This window comes from Echiichthys vipera, assembly GCF_963691815.1.
Source record: "Echiichthys vipera genome assembly, chromosome: 14".
Classification (NCBI taxonomy): domain Eukaryota; kingdom Metazoa; phylum Chordata; class Actinopteri; order Perciformes; family Trachinidae; genus Echiichthys; species Echiichthys vipera.
The window spans coordinates 19,496,446-19,512,277 of record NC_139839.1 but is presented as its reverse complement, the minus strand read 5'-3'; the positions used below and the strand labels follow the sequence as shown (position 1 = coordinate 19,512,277).

The following is a 15,832-nucleotide window of genomic DNA, read 5'->3' as shown; positions in this document are numbered from 1 at the left end:
AATCAATGTTGTTTGATTGCAGAGGGAACATCCCCACTCTAAACAGGTATTGTAAACATTATTTTCATTGCATACCCTACTATTGACTGTAGACTACCTAGCTGCATGGTCAGAGCAGTAATTAATTTTAATCTGATGATGAAGTCAACAAATTGTTTGGTTATCCAACAGTTTGGCACTTTAAAATGTCCATAAATTAAACAGATTTTGCAAATGGAATTAAGTCTGAATGACAAACACAATGTTTGATTTTATTGACAACAGCATGGCCCTTGGTATTCAGCCTCTGTGTCAAACATTTTTTCGAGTCTGCGTGCGTGTGTTTGTCTTTGTGAAAGAGTGTTGTATTCCAAACTACTGTCTCTACTGTATGCCCTTTTATATTTTGTGGAGATTTGGAATAACTTGGGATGAAAAGTGGTGTAAGAAAATTCAAATACATGTTAGGTGAAATGTTGTATACCAGTGAAAATCTCCTGAACTTGAAACCTGTGACTGTCCTGCCAGGAAAATGTCTGCGCCAATCCTGGACATTGTAATAGCCATGGACACTAGATTACAGGAAACTAAACCCAAGGACCTTAAAAGACAAGATAGTAAATCTAAGGATGATAATGCTGAGAAGAAAAATGCCCCAGATTCGGAATCTGTGGACAGGTTTGACACACAAAACGTCTTAAGCACTTTCAGTGGGTGTAACTTCTGGGACAGCTTCTTACAATCGAGGACTAACACTCAACAAACTGGAATGTGAATATTTAAAGAGTCTTCCGGTGGTTTTATGTTTCCTTGTTCCTGTGAAAGGAATATTTTCTTTGTTTTAATTTGACTAACATGGTCTGTCAAAACTCCCTTACACACTTCAAAGCTGCTCTCTTTGTTCACATGTAATGGTGTCATTGTGTTACTACTTGCTTTTATAATTTGAACCTCATTCAGTTTTTATTTACTAAAGAGTCCCTTAAAATTAACACATGATTGTGTGTGTTTTCATGCATATCATTTGGATTATATCCCAGCATCTCAAATTGCAGAGGGATCAAAACTGTTGTGAGGTTCTTAAAGGTGGATGGGGGAACATCTTCACATAGTCATTCTCGTGGTGTAGGAGAATCACATTGTAATTGTTCTTTGTCGATACCCTAGGATGTCATTCTCATCCAACCTAAATCACTACGGCATGGTGCACGTAGCCAGCGTCAGTGACGTTCTGCTTGATACATCCTTTACACCACCTTGTCAGCGCATGGGAGCCATGGTCGCTTTCCGCTCTTTCCAGGAGTTCACCAGGTCAGTATATTGTATATAGCTCTTAACCTTGAGGTTTAATTAATTAAATAATTATTTTTGTTTGTTTTTATTATTATTTATGCATTTTTCTCCTCTGCAGGAACATAAACGACGTTTTGAGCTGCTTTTCTGATTCTCCTCCGCCAAGTCCAACCTTCCCAGAGGGAGGTAATCCTGTCCTGTACGGTGAAGAGGACAACAAGGTGAGGAGAACACATTACACGCCAGTCATTGAACTGTGTGACTGTGTACCTTTTTAGAATTCAATGTTTAATCACTTTGTCATCCAGAGTGTCCAGGACGAGCCTATCCATATCTTGAATGTGGCTATAAAGACCGACAGCGACATTGATGACGAAGGCCTGGCAGCCGCATTCCGAGAGTTCACTCAGTCAAAGGTGGGAGCGGTCTACAACTAGGCTTTTGTTTCTCTCAATTTTCGCAGTGAGAGAGAAAGATCTTCTCATCCTGACGTTTTTGCCTTTCTCATTCCAGAAACTTCTGCTTTTTGAACATGGCATACGTAGGCTGACTTTCCTTGTGGCTCAGAAGGTGAGCTTAATTAATATTTACTTAGTCAACTACCTGTCTCCTCAATATGCTGCCCTGCATGTCACCAATTCAGCAGTTAGTTCTTAATGGAATGTCAAATTATTTATTTTTCACAAATGAATTGTTCTCTATCTTTCTCACTGTAATTACTAATACTTTATTAACTCAACTTTATAACTTTGTTTATATGGAATGACATTATTGTGGTAATTGAAATAATTTGCATTTGAAACAGCTTATTTTCCTGTTTGTCTCTGTATCTCTTTCTGCATGCTTTGCTTTTGCTGCATTTATGATGACAGGATTTCAGGAAGCAAGTCAACTGTGAGGTGGACCAAAGGTTTCATGTAAGTAGAGGAAGACAAAGAAAATGAGGACAGTTGGCTCTTTGATTTGATTTATGGGACAAGTATCAATGCATTCGGTATCAATGCACAGTTCTAACCTGCCTTATCAGGGAGGTGCACGATCTATACAGTCAGCTGCAGCATAGCTGTCTTAAAATACTGTAGACGATCCCCTAAGGGTAGAATTAAATGTCCCATAGTTTCCATGTCTTTTTTGTTATTAGCAAGATGAAGTGCTATATAAATACTGTGAAAGCATTAATGCTCAATCCACAATCCACTCAATTTACACAGAAATGCAAGAAATGAGTCATATTTAGACACTCTACCTTTGAATGAGCCGCCAGGACTTCTGTCATTTCAGGGTTCATTTTTTCTTATAAGTTTGTTTTTAATGAGTTATTTGATGCTAAAAATCGGAGTCAAATGTTTTTATTGCCAGTTTTGATGCACTCGTGATTGATCAGGCGTGTGGATGTCCGGGACATTGATACTGCTAGTTAATTACTGCGTAGACTGACTCTCAATTACACCTTTATCTGGGATATTTCGGATTCACTTTTCTACAGTGGGGGAAAGTGAAGACGTGTCATCCATCTTTATATACAGTCTTTGTTGCTTTTTCGTTCTAGTAGTAACCCAAAATACAAGTGTGAACTTGAGTTTAACATTTCTCCTTTTAATGAGATAGAAAGTCCACAAATATTCCGACGTGAATTTTATCCAGCAGTGACTGCATGATGTTTCCATTACAAGCCATGGGGTTCTGCGACCCCCTGATTTCAAGAGGAAGCTTATTTAACTCTGTTGCACCAGATTAAATAAAGGAAACCTAACCCACCATCATGCTGAATCAATAAGCCGCTGTTTGTTTGTATGGCTACAGTTTAAAGACATTATTAAATCCTCAGAACCAGGATCTCATTGCTTAGATTTTGTCACCATGAAATGTTAGTTGTAAGTGCCTTGCAGTAATGTGAGCACACATTTTAACATGGATAGCAAAGTAGGAATTAAACCCCCCAATATCAGCAGTTTTGTGATATGCTCCGTCTATTGTGCTGTAGGACACAAGGGTGCATTTATCTTTCCAGGTATGATCAACAGAACACCCACTGGCATTTAGATGATAATGACGGATTTAGAACAGGATTCGATTTTGAGAAATGCCCTGTTCTTTCGCCTCTGCTGTCATTTTTTTGACAATGGGCTTTGATTTTTCTTTTGATGGAACCACAGTCACTGATGAGAGCTAATCATGCTAACTCGTTACACTGTCGTTATGTGGCCCTTGTTACACTAAGGGTTTTTTTTAGTATGCAGCACCATTCTGCATGCTCATCCTTAAATTGTTTTTTCATTATATTGTAGAAGATGAATATGTCATGTAATCACAGTCTCAAATCATGGCTGTGGAGGTTACCAGGTTGTGTACTATTGCTGTCCCCTTGTTATTGTGTAAGCTGTGAACTGATGAGAGCATCCCCAATCGGTCTGGCATTGTTTTGGCAAGTGGGACACTTCATCTGATAACGTCAAACAGGGCTACTGGGCATTATTCAGGGGATCTCAGAAAAAGGAAATGTTTTATTCATTAGCATAGTGAGTGGTGTGTGTGTGTGTGTATATATATATATATATATATATATATATATATATATATATATATATATATATATATATATATATATACACAGCCTATTACCATTATTATGTGAGCTTGCTCTGAAGTGAATACACAGTGATTCCCTGGTAGATAAATGACAGTAGTAAAGGAGCATACAGTCCACTACATGTAGACTCTAGAACAAGGTCCTGATCATTACTGCATAATACTCTACTTAACTGGTGTAGCAATTTTAGCAAAGCCCAGCTTAGCTTATTGTCACCTGCTATGATTAGGTTTATAGTTGTTACATCTCTAACCGATTTGGTATTCTTAACCTCTTTTTCTTTCTTCTATCTCTGTCTCACTTTCTCCCATACAGAGAGAATTCCCCAAATTTTTCACATTCCGTGCCAGAGACAAGGTGGGTGTCTACATATTACAAGCCATGTGTGAAATAATCACTTTTAACTCTAAATGTTTTCTGTATGGCCGCATTGGTGTTTGGTCATGTAGAAATGGCTGCATCTATTAAAAAGATAAAGGGATATACAAATGCATCGGATTAGTGCGACATTGCAAAGCAACACAAAACTTTCAAAATAAAACATTGACTTTCCATTGGCTGGGAGACTATTCAAAACCCTGCTGTGGTTATAGGAAACAACTTTTTACCCCCTTGGCAGTGTTGAATTTCACTTTATCACAATCAGTGATGGCCTTTCTTCTCCGTTACCCCTGATAGTTTCACTACAATGACACCACCAAAAACTCATTAAAGTAATGAACTCTTTAATTATGTCTCTCATTTAAGAGAAATGACACCCATTAGCAGCTTTCTGAGATCGGGATTGCCCATAATTTCATTTACTTAATACAGTGTGTGGCTCACAGGCATCTTTTTACTCTTACATCAACTTGGTGCTCCTGAAATTGCCAATTTGAACTACTTCCGTTAATGGAGGAGATGATGGCAAGGAAGCCTAACTTCTAAAGAAAAAGTTTTTTCAGGAAAGTTTTTAGCATGGTAATATAAAACTTTGTAGTTTTGTGTTTGTGACTGTGTCTGGTCGGTTTCTCAACAGTTTGAGGAGGACAGGATCTATCGTCATTTGGAACCGGCACTAGCTTTCCAGTTGGAGCTCAACCGTATGCGCAATTTTGCCCTAAGTGCCATCCCATGTGCCAACCACAAGATGCACTTGTACCTGGGTGCAGCCCGTGTGGAGGTGGGCACAGAAGTCACAGACTACCGTTTCTTTGTGCGAGCTATTATCCGCCACTCCGATCTGGTCACAAAGGTGAGACAACATAGGAAGAACCTTTGCACTCCCTTTTTAAAGTTGTTATCAGAGGGTTTGGATTCTCCAAAACAATTCTTTGTTCTTTTTTTTTTAATTTTACACCATAATCATACCTGTTGACAGTTTATTTTCTTCTGTTCCTTTAATAGGAGGCCTCTTTTGAATACCTTCACAATGAGGCAGAGCGTCTGTTGCTGGAAGCCATGGATGAGCTGGAGGTTGCTTTCAACAACACAACTGTACGCACTGACTGCAACCATATCTTCCTCAATTTTGTCCCCACAGTCATTATGGACCCATCAAAGGTTTGGGAAATGATCAAACACCCACGTCTCTCATACGCAGTCAGACCACAGCTCTGTGTTAATAATGATTTCTCTACAACGTTTAGATCGAAGAGTCTGTGCGCTCCATGGTGATGCGTTACGGCAGCCGTCTGTGGAAGCTGCGTGTCCTGCAGGCTGAACTGAAAATTAACATCCGCCTGACTCCAACAGGAAAGCAAATCCCCATCCGCCTCTTCCTCACAAATGAATCAGGCTACTACCTGGACATCAGCCTGTACAAGGAGGTCACTGATGCCCGAACGGGACAGGTGGGGCCCAAAGACCGACAGGTGGGGCACTCATACATCTTCCATTTCATCTGCTTATTGTCCAGTTGCTGGCAAAGGGCTTCCGCTCCATCCTGGTAACCTCAGCTCCCAGAATGCAATTTTATAAGCCTATCTTGTAAAGTTTATACAGTAGAAAAAAAATATTCTGCCTTTAAGATTTATTGCCTTGGAGAAAAGATCCAGAATGGTGTTGTGCCTTTAGCCTGGTGGACAATTATTTTAGTAATATCCTTTTACCTCTCATTTGATCAGGTAAGTTACACTTTATCCAGCCATTCATCCATCTGTCCATCAACTAGGGCTGGGCAATATGGAGAAAATCACATGTACCGCCTTCCCATCCACCACACAGCACTTGTTCTAAAACACACCTTCTTTCAAAGCAGTGGTGAAGAACAGCAGCAAATGCCGGGAGTTGAGTTTTCATTGAAACAAAATCATAACTGCTGTGTTCACAGCATGTCAAATTTTTCAGAGCACACAAGGCCAAATTGCCTTCTAAATTCATAAAGACCGGTTGCTGACAAGCATTTTAGCATTTAAAAGGATATTTGTAAAATTGTGTCTAATCGTACGATGCAGTCACTGCACTCTAAACACACCATGGCCACATGGCGCACTCACACTGTCCTTCCGCACCAGGCCAAAACAGGTTTTACGGGTAAAGCCTAGCTCGTTTGACCAGTGTGAGTGCAACCACTCCGCGCCTAGCTGCGGCAAGCTGGCCGTCCACGGCCCGTTTGAGAGAGGTGGACTTTTATAAAGCGTGTTTGCACATGTACGAGCATGAGCGTGCGCACGTGTACGAGCACGACGCCTACGGCGACTCTCACGTCATTTTATGTGCGCCTGTTCGGACATAGAAAAAAAAAAAGAGACGGACCATGCGCTGACAACAACAACAACAACAACAGGACAGAACCCTAAAGCCCGGGGCGCAGTACAGGCGGACAGTGTGAGTGCGCCTAAAACATCACTGATTGCATCACTTCAAGCAAACTTTGTTGAGAACAATAAGGGCAAATCAGCCTCAATAATCTGTTTTAACTGAATATTCCCTGGTCTAGCTCAGCTAAAAACACAAAAACAACGTTCCAACAGTACGTTAATGTTTCTATCACTATCGAGTCTGTAACCCGCAGTTTGCTGACAATGTTAATTTCACTTCACCTGTTCAACTGACTTTAGCAGTTCCATCGTCCATATCCAAAATCTAAGATATTTTGTCTCATATCACGATAATGAAATAGTATCAATATTCTGCCCAGCCATCATCATGAACCACCCATAAAAGTGAATGTAAGGGTTGTTGAGTTTGGTTTCTGTTTTAAGATTCTAAACCTGGTCAAGAAAAACCTGCTTTATTTCCTGCAATTATTTATAAAATGAAGATTGAACTTGAAGATAAGATAATGTAGCTGTCGGTTTGGAATATAATGCTTTTGGCATACAATGACATGTTGCTGTAGCACAATCACAAGTGAATGGTCCTGATGTATAATGATGAAGCCTTATATCCTCTCTAGGCTGTTTCCACTTCATGTGTACATTATTCTTTAACATCTGTTCTTCAATAATAAAATTGATTGTTTGATAAAATAATTAAAACTTGCTAAGGTTCTACTTCCAAATAAATCTGTTAACATGTATAGTTTTTAAATTCTAGTATTTTGCATGGATGTCTGCCAATGACTAAACTAAATGTTTATATTTATGTTTGGATATAATACAGTTTGTTTAAATAACCTCTAATTTCCAATAATAATTCCCATAACTCTCATGGAAAGTTTTCAATTTGGAATATTTCCAAAGTTCCCCAGCTTATTTTCTCATGGAAAGTTTCTGGAAATGTTCCGCCCCGTTGCAACCCTAGTAATAACTGATGCTCATCATCATTGTCATTCTCAAAATCATGATATTTTGGCAAGGTTGTCAGTAAATCTATATACAAGTGACTAATTATGTCCCACTTTGTTCAGATCATGTTCCAAGCATATGGAGACAAGCAGGGTCCACTGCATGGCATGCTCATCAACACCCCCTATGTCACCAAGGACCTGCTGCAGTCTAAGCGCTTCCAGGCGCAGTCTCTGGGCACCACCTATGTCTATGACTTTCCAGAAATGTTCAGACAGGTATTATACAAAAACAACAACTCCCATCTTTACAATTGTGCTGAGGTCATGAAGAAATGCTGATTGTTGATGAAATAACTCTCACCAATTTCCTTTCCCAGGCTCTGAAAAAGCTGTGGCACTCTTTCCAGGCTTTTGCCCACTTACCCAAGTGCCCTCTACCTTCTGAGCTGCTTACCTTCACAGAGCTGGTTCTTGACCCCCAAGATCAGCTGGTGCAGATGAACCGACTGCCAGGGGGCAATGAGGTCAGCCTTTTTAGTTTAAAACATAAATACAGACGTTTTAAAAACAACCAATAAATTACCCATTTGCTTTGATATGCTCTTTCAAGATGTGCAATTTCCCTTTCACTCTGTAGGTGTCTCTGTCCTTCATGGGCTGAGTGCTTTTTAAATGCTTTATTGTTGTATGGCAGTCTAAATCAAATTAATTTAAGTATGTACAGTATATTTATGGTGCACTATTTATAGATATCTAGTATTTATTGTGCTAAAGTTCCTCTGTTCTTTCTCTACAGATTGGTATGGTGGCATGGAGGATGACCCTGCGTACGCCAGAATATCCAGCGGGACGTGAGATCATCGTCATAAGTAACGACATCACACACAAGATAGGCTCATTTGGACCCCAGGAGGATGTGTTGTTCCTGCGAGCCTCAGAGATGGCACGAGAGAGCGGCATCCCCCGAATCTACATCGCAGCCAACAGTGGTGCCCGCATTGGGCTGGCAGAGGAAATCCGACACATGTTCCACGTGGCCTGGCAAGATACAGCTGACCCTTATAAGGTCAGCCAGCAAAGTCTCAGTCACATAATATTGTGTTTGTGGGGTTTCCCTTCCTAATTTTAGTTTTCAAATTTGTGACCCAAAATTCACCAATATTTCAAAAAACAAATATACTCAATACTCAATATACTAAAATATTAAATAGAATATTATTTTGTAAGTAAATTGCTAGTTCCCCAAATGCATTTCCCGATAATGGATGTAATTACTTCAGACAGTCACGCAACTTGTTGTTTTTTTTATACCGCATGTTCTTGTGTATATCCGTTTTACATTATCTGATTTTTGGAACTTCCATGTTCTACCTGTCCCTTTTTTTCTATTATTTTTTTTACAAGATTATTTTTTGTTGTGTTCTGCATCTGTATCATTGTCTGTCATAACTAAGCAGTCATTGCTTTATTCCCCTGCAGGGTTTCAAGTATCTCTACCTCACACCTCAGGATTACAAGAAAGTTTCAGCTCTGAACTCTGTGCATTGCGAGCATGTGGAGGATGAGGGAGAATCCAGGTACATCTTTTTACTACACATTAATACTTAAAGTCCCCCTCCACTTAAAAATGTGCCACTAATCCATAAACCAATTGCTTTCTAATATGTGAAACACATTTTGACGAGGGAATAACTTCATCGACACCGACAAAGAAGCCTGAAACCTCCAGCTCAGAGCAGACTGTCAGAACAGAAAGAAAACACGCTGCCATCATAGCTCTCAGACAGTTAAAAGCTGACAAACAACAAAAACTAATAGAAGATGCTAACTACACTTACCATCCTGAAATGTTTGCTACTTGCTGATTTTATTGCACCAGAGATTCCTAATCTGAGTCTGGGCCTGACTGACGCCGGGTTCAGGATGGGCGAAACTATAACTTAGTTGCAGATTGCTAACGTTAGCTCCATGGGCAGGCATCCCAGACACCGTCCATCCATCCGCTGGGCCCCGTGAGTTGCATCTGCCAATTCAGCGATCTGCCCAAGAAGCTCCGCTGTCTGAACCCAGCTCAAGCATGTAGCCTTGTCGCTGATTCTCTCCGCTGTGTTTGGACATCTTGATGAGCCGTTTGCCCATTACTCTTTCATTTTGGGCCGGCTCGTCAACCTCGGGTAGAAGCCAGAATGTAGTTACCAGGGATTTTCCATTTAGCAGTAGAGGTGGGTGGGGAGAGGCCAGATACCGAATTTCTCAATGAGGGAGAAACAGTAGATGTGCTTCCAATTTCTTCTGAGTTTTTTTTTTTTTTCACTTTCTGACTAAGTAAAGTAGTTTTGACATACTTACATTACATTTCACACACTACAATGTGGGACTTTGTACGCAAGAAAGTCAATCTGTAAGATGCTGTAGTATCAGTCCAGTATGAACGTCTTCATGGTTTAAAGTTCAATGACATAACGAAGATGGAAGGGAAAGCTATTGCAGGGTCACATCTGGCTTTCAGTAAATGCTGTATATGCGTTGCCATGCAGGTACAAGATCACTGACATCATTGGAAAAGATGAAGGGCTTGGTGTGGAGAATCTGAAAGGGTCTGGAATGATTGCTGGAGAATCATCTCTGGCTTATGATGAGATCATCACCATGAACCTGGTAAGACTGAAGTGGGCTCGCATGTGTACAACAAACAGCTCCTCCTTAGCCATGAGCCGCACACCTGTGTGATCTTTCAAGAACAAAGACTTGCTCTATACAAAGAGTTGATTAGCTTGCAAGCCTTAACGTGATTTTCTTGACCTATAGGTCACATGCAGAGCCATAGGGATTGGGGCCTATCTTGTGAGGCTTGGACAGAGAACCATTCAAGTGGACAACTCTCACATTATCCTTACTGGAGCTGGGGCACTCAACAAGGTAAAATGATCTACTATATGAATCCCTTTTTCGGCACAACACTAAAAAGTGTTTTGAGTCGAAAACATGATTCTGTTGATTGTGTGCATTGTAACTGGTTACCGGTCAGCACCAAATTAGTTATCTCTAAATACACACACATTTTTAATGAGGAATTCACTATAAAAACTGACCAGTTGGCTTTAACTAATTTCACCTTTATATGGGAGTGAAAGCAGATCTGGAAGTAGCTGTGTATGTAAATATGTTGCAACTGATACTGTATAGTACATTTTTCTTTTTAATAAGAAACAGCAGATTCTTAAATATTAAATGACATGGTAGATGTGTATTATATTTATATATATATATATGTGTATATATATATATATATATATATATATATGTGTATATATATCTGTATATATATATATCTGTGTATATATATATATATATATGTATATGTATATGTATATGTATATATATATATATATATATATAAATAAATTAGAAAGTGTTCTATGATTGTGGTGCTGTTCTAAATCTGCGATCAGACCTCCTGCTGCCTCATTCTGTTCTACTAGGATTCCCTCTCTGATCCCAGCCACAGGCCTGCCTGCCACTCATAGTGGAATAATTGAAAGTGAACCATGAAGTTGTATTTGCATAGAAATAGAGTGGCATGCCAGAGGCTGCAGTGCAGGACACCCGTATCATTTGTTTTTAATCAAAATGAAAAGTTTTGCTGAGGCAGATTGTTTTCTCCGTGCGGTTGATTGGTGTGTGGATGCATGCGTGCATTTGTGTGTGCGTGCCCTCACGCCTCACTACCTCCTCTTGTCTTGCTTTCCATTCTCTGTCCTTGTCAGTGCATTAAGATGACTCTATTTCAAATTAGATGACAGATCACAACATGACAAATCATGCAAATGGCCCCATGATGGCATACCTATTTTCTGGGAGCTCAATTGTTTTTAAATGGCCCCACTGTTTAGCTCAATTTATGGGAGTAGACTCATAGTAATGCTGACTGAAACGTGTCAGCAATGTGCAGGTGATGTATTGCAATATATCCTTTGTTTACAATCGATTGTGTTTATTGTAAAATAGCACTGATTTCACCAGCGACACAGGCTAGGAAAATGGTAGTTGTTCCTGCATGTTTATCATGTGGTTTCCTGGCTATTAACTGAAACTTAATGGAAAGCAGGAGGCTTCCACCCAGAGATCATCATTCCATTAGCTGCTGGAAAATGCTCATATTTTCATGTGGAGTCGATAGTAACTACTAACATAAATACCCCAGTGAGCTGTTACATCCAGTTTGCTCCTCATTTTCTTCCTCCCAGTCATCTCCCTCTGTCCCTCCTCCTATATCCCGTCTCTTCTGTCTTGCTGTGGAATCTTAATGAAGCCAGCGATGGCCGGAGGCACAAGGGTTTCGTGTATGTCAAGGTGACTGCAATGTTTCTTGGGGCCGCAGGCTTTCTGACAGCTTTAAGAGAGTGCCCTAGATTTGTAGCCAGATACATAACCATTAATGGTAATAAAGAAAGTAAATGATGGCTGAAAAGGTGAGAGCTTAGGGTAAGGATTGAGCTCCTCTCTGATTTTTATGGAAACATGTCAAGGCCCTGCCACCTGTTCTAGGCTGCTTATGAAAATAGGGTGGGCTGGGAGTGAGATTTTATGGCTTAAGGTTGGCATAGGGGCACGTTTGAAGGTAAAGGCAGCTTGGTGGCTTACACCTCACCCTTATACAACAGCCTTTAGCACAACTGGTAGATTGAGATATAGATATAATCAGTAAGCCAGTTGAATTAATTGAGTGTTTTAGATGAGAAAGGGCGTGCGTTAATTCACACTGGCTGTTAGAAAATCCCCCAGGAAGGGTTTTAGGTGCTGCCAGCCACCTGTGGCCTCTGTGGAAGAGATTTCTAGCTGCTGATTACCTGTATTGATGAGGCAGTGGGATCGTGTAATGCAGGGCCCGCTGCTGTTACTTGGCATCCGTGTCTGCGTGCGATCTCATTGATCCCATCCTTTTGTCGGGCGAAGTTGCGCAACATGAACAGCGGATAAACTCTGTTGGCGCCACTGGAGGCATGAGAAAGGGAGGCTCTTAAAGGGTGAATCCACACTAAATTAAATTGGGCAGAAAACCACTGCTCCAGTTTTCAAACAGGTTTCAAAAGCAGTGCTTCTGCGGTTTGCTGCTGTACCTGACTCTGTCTGCTGTACCCTTAAAAGCCTTGTTTGCTGTCATGGAACAGTCTGGGATTCAACAGAAAAGTTTTTTTTTTTTTTAATCATAATTTTTCCCCTGATGTAAAATCCACGCTTTTGCCTTTTCCTACTACAGGTGCTGGGTAGAGAGGTGTACACGTCGAACAACCAACTTGGTGGCATTCAAATCATGCACAACAATGGTGTGACCCACAGTACTGTTTGTGATGACTTTGAAGGAGTCTTCACGCTTCTGCAGTGGCTATCCTATATGCCCATGGTAATGATTTTCCCCTCCGGGATTAATAAGGTTTTATAATCTAATGGTAATGTTTAACTGTTGTTTTGAAAAGGATGCTGCATAATATATATATGTCAGTGATCTTATCCAGATGTTTAGAGTTATCATATTTGTAATGTTAAAATAACAACATTTCCTTTCTTCAGTGTAAATCTAGTCCAGTACCCATCCTCGACGCCAAGGATCCCTTTGATCGGCTAGTGGACTTTGTGCCTACAAAGGCTCCATACGACCCTCGTTGGATGCTAGCAGGACGTCCCAGCCAGAGTGAGTGTCCTTTCAGGGTGTCCAGAGAAATCTTTTAATGGAAACTTGTTTGTTTTTGTTGACATACAGGTACAGAATAATATAGGTGAGTTCTGGTAGGTACTGTTGGAGTGGTTGTTCTGTGGTGCTAGATAAGTAAATATTTAGTAGGATTTATCTTTTTACAAAACATTTGATTACCCCAGTGATATACCTGGTGTCATCCTCACATTCAACTACTACTTGATTGAATTTTGATAATCAATTCATTATGTAATATTTTAAGAAACAATGCCAAACATTTGCTTCTCGACCCTCACGTTGCGATTTTCTTTTATTAATTATCTTAACATTTCTTATTAACTGGATAAAACAAGCAATTCTGAGATATCAGGATTTTTTAATAAATGTTCAATGTTAATGACTAAATAATCATTTGATTAATCCATAATGAAAACATTTGCTACTTGCAGCTCTACATTCAGCTCAAACAACCATTCTATGCTCCAGAAATGGGACATTAGGGTAGCTATACCAAATACTGACCTGCACTAACAGTTGCATTGTCTCATAGAGCATCCTGGATGTAGCTGCAGTGATGATTTACATACTTTCACTTTTGTCCATTTCATTTTGCCTATCCTATCCTTTTCATTCAAAATGCTTATTCAGCAGTTGTAAAGAGCCACACTCCCGTTTTATGTGTCTATTATTTATAAAGCAAATGTAAAGATTCATCATTAATCCTTATATCCCCTGTGTTAAAGGTTGAAATTATTAATTTCTAGAGACACAATCTGAAGAAACAGAGACTGTGATGCCTGGCATCATGCTGCTAAAAGCAAGATCAAGAAGGAACCAAAATGGATCCAGTGGGTTTTACACTGCAGGTCAGGACTTAGCAGGTTCCACGTCAGTGTAATTACAGCTTGGGACAGCAAAGAGATTGTGGAGGGGGGGGACCATGTGTGAAACCAGTCAACGTCTCTGGTAGTGATGAGTGGCGAGGCTTAATTGAATAGTAACCTCGTAGGCTGGGCATGTTTCTCAGGGTGTGCAGGCAGAAAAAGAGCTGAATAAGCGTCCTTCTGCAGTCATCCATCATGGTTTGCTGCCAAGATTACAGATTCGGGGCGAAAAAAGAACAACTTCGGACTGCAGGAGGAATGAAGGCAGTATTTTTAAAAACACTATGGAAAGAGAAAATGAATAAAGATGCATTTCCAATTCGCGATAATTAACTCCACTTACTTTTCTCTCGTTTCACTCTCTCTCCCACTCCTCTCTGCATATACAGCTCCAAAGGGTTCCTGGCAAAGTGGTTTCTTTGACCAGGGCTCCTTCATGGAGATCATGCAGCCATGGGCTCAGAGTGTGGTGGTAGGCAGAGCCAGGTAAGTGTCCCAACAGAACATTAAACCATGATGACACGCTGCTAATAGTGAATTTGTATGCACTATAAATGCAGTCAAGGTGTTTTGTAGTTGTCAGCGCTAAATGGCTTCTCTCCACAGACTGGGTGGGATACCTACTGGGGTGGTCGCTGTGGAAACCAGGTCAGTGGAGCTGTCAATCCCAGCCGATCCAGCCAATTTGGACTCAGAGGCGAAGGTGAGGGGTCGATGCATATATTTAAGTGTTTTGACATTTACACTCACCCAGGTGCTGATGATGATTTTTATGGTATGTATATTCAGATAATCCAGCAGGCAGGACAGGTGTGGTTCCCAGATTCTGCTTTCAAAACAGCCCAGGCCATTAAGGACCTGAACAGAGAGGGACTACCTCTCATAGTGTTTTCCAACTGGAGGGGCTTTTCTGGAGGAATGAAAGGTACTTCTGCTTCAGCAGTAATCAGTCAGTCTGGGATTAAACCCATTCAGTTTCTCATATGAAAGTCTCCTTTTTAGATATGTACGACCAGGTGCTGAAGTTCGGAGCCTACATTGTGGACGGGCTGAGGGAGTACAAGCAGCCAGTACTGGTTTATATTCCCCCTCAGGCTGAGCTAAGAGGAGGATCCTGGGTGGTTATAGATCCCACCATCAACCCACGTCACATGGAGATGTACGCTGACAAGGACAGTCGGTGAGTTGGACTGAAAAAAGGGCAGATTAAGTGTCATCTGCATCAAACCACCTTTGTTCAATTAAACCCTTCTTTTCCCCAGAGGTGGGGTTTTGGAGCCTGAAGGAACAGTGGAGATCAAATTTCGGAGGAAGGACCTGGTGAAGACCATGAGAAGAGTGGATCCGGTCTACATGGGCTTGGCTGAAAGACTTGGTGAGTCCACTACTTCTCTTCACTCACAATTCTAATTCTAGCTCTTAACAGACGTCTTTGTCCCACCTCAGCCTTGTCCTCATTTTAGTAAGGAGCAATACGTCAGGTGGGAGCATGTGTGCATTCACTGTTGTTCTTTATTTGGTGGTGATTGTATCATCTTCGCTGCACTCCCCCGGGAGACGTGTCAATCACAGCCTGCTCAGATCAATCACCAGCTCTCTTGTCTCTCCTGCACAGCCTATTGATTTTCCTCCAGGCTCAGAGCAACTCAGGTCCAATGCTGTGTGGGCTTGGCGCTGTG

The 15,832-nt window shown here is 40.8% G+C and overlaps 1 protein-coding gene across 3 annotated transcripts in view; it reads left to right on the top strand.

The window, feature by feature from the left end:
* The window catches only part of acaca (acetyl-CoA carboxylase alpha), a 37,998-nt gene that overhangs the window by 16,671 nt on the left and 5,495 nt on the right, over window positions 1-15,832 (top strand). The window contains exons 28-51 of one of the 3 annotated variants that reach the window (XM_083927470.1): window positions 23-46; window positions 508-657; window positions 1,147-1,290; window positions 1,391-1,493; window positions 1,581-1,688; window positions 1,786-1,842; window positions 2,145-2,189; window positions 4,178-4,219; window positions 4,881-5,096; window positions 5,249-5,404; window positions 5,491-5,715; window positions 7,695-7,850; window positions 7,952-8,098; window positions 8,371-8,640; window positions 9,054-9,151; window positions 10,112-10,232; window positions 10,383-10,493; window positions 12,835-12,978; window positions 13,146-13,266; window positions 14,543-14,639; window positions 14,760-14,856; window positions 14,943-15,078; window positions 15,156-15,333; window positions 15,416-15,528. In XM_083927470.1, coding sequence (XP_083783596.1) covers window positions 23-46; window positions 508-657; window positions 1,147-1,290; window positions 1,391-1,493; window positions 1,581-1,688; window positions 1,786-1,842; window positions 2,145-2,189; window positions 4,178-4,219; window positions 4,881-5,096; window positions 5,249-5,404; window positions 5,491-5,715; window positions 7,695-7,850; window positions 7,952-8,098; window positions 8,371-8,640; window positions 9,054-9,151; window positions 10,112-10,232; window positions 10,383-10,493; window positions 12,835-12,978; window positions 13,146-13,266; window positions 14,543-14,639; window positions 14,760-14,856; window positions 14,943-15,078; window positions 15,156-15,333; window positions 15,416-15,528 — 3,059 coding nt within the window. The remainder of the gene's footprint in view (window positions 1-22; window positions 47-507; window positions 658-1,146; window positions 1,291-1,390; window positions 1,494-1,580; window positions 1,689-1,785; window positions 1,843-2,144; window positions 2,190-4,177; window positions 4,220-4,880; window positions 5,097-5,248; window positions 5,405-5,490; window positions 5,716-7,694; window positions 7,851-7,951; window positions 8,099-8,370; window positions 8,641-9,053; window positions 9,152-10,111; window positions 10,233-10,382; window positions 10,494-12,834; window positions 12,979-13,145; window positions 13,267-14,542; window positions 14,640-14,759; window positions 14,857-14,942; window positions 15,079-15,155; window positions 15,334-15,415; window positions 15,529-15,832) is intronic. The other 2 variants (XM_083927472.1, XM_083927471.1) reach the window with 2 other exon arrangements.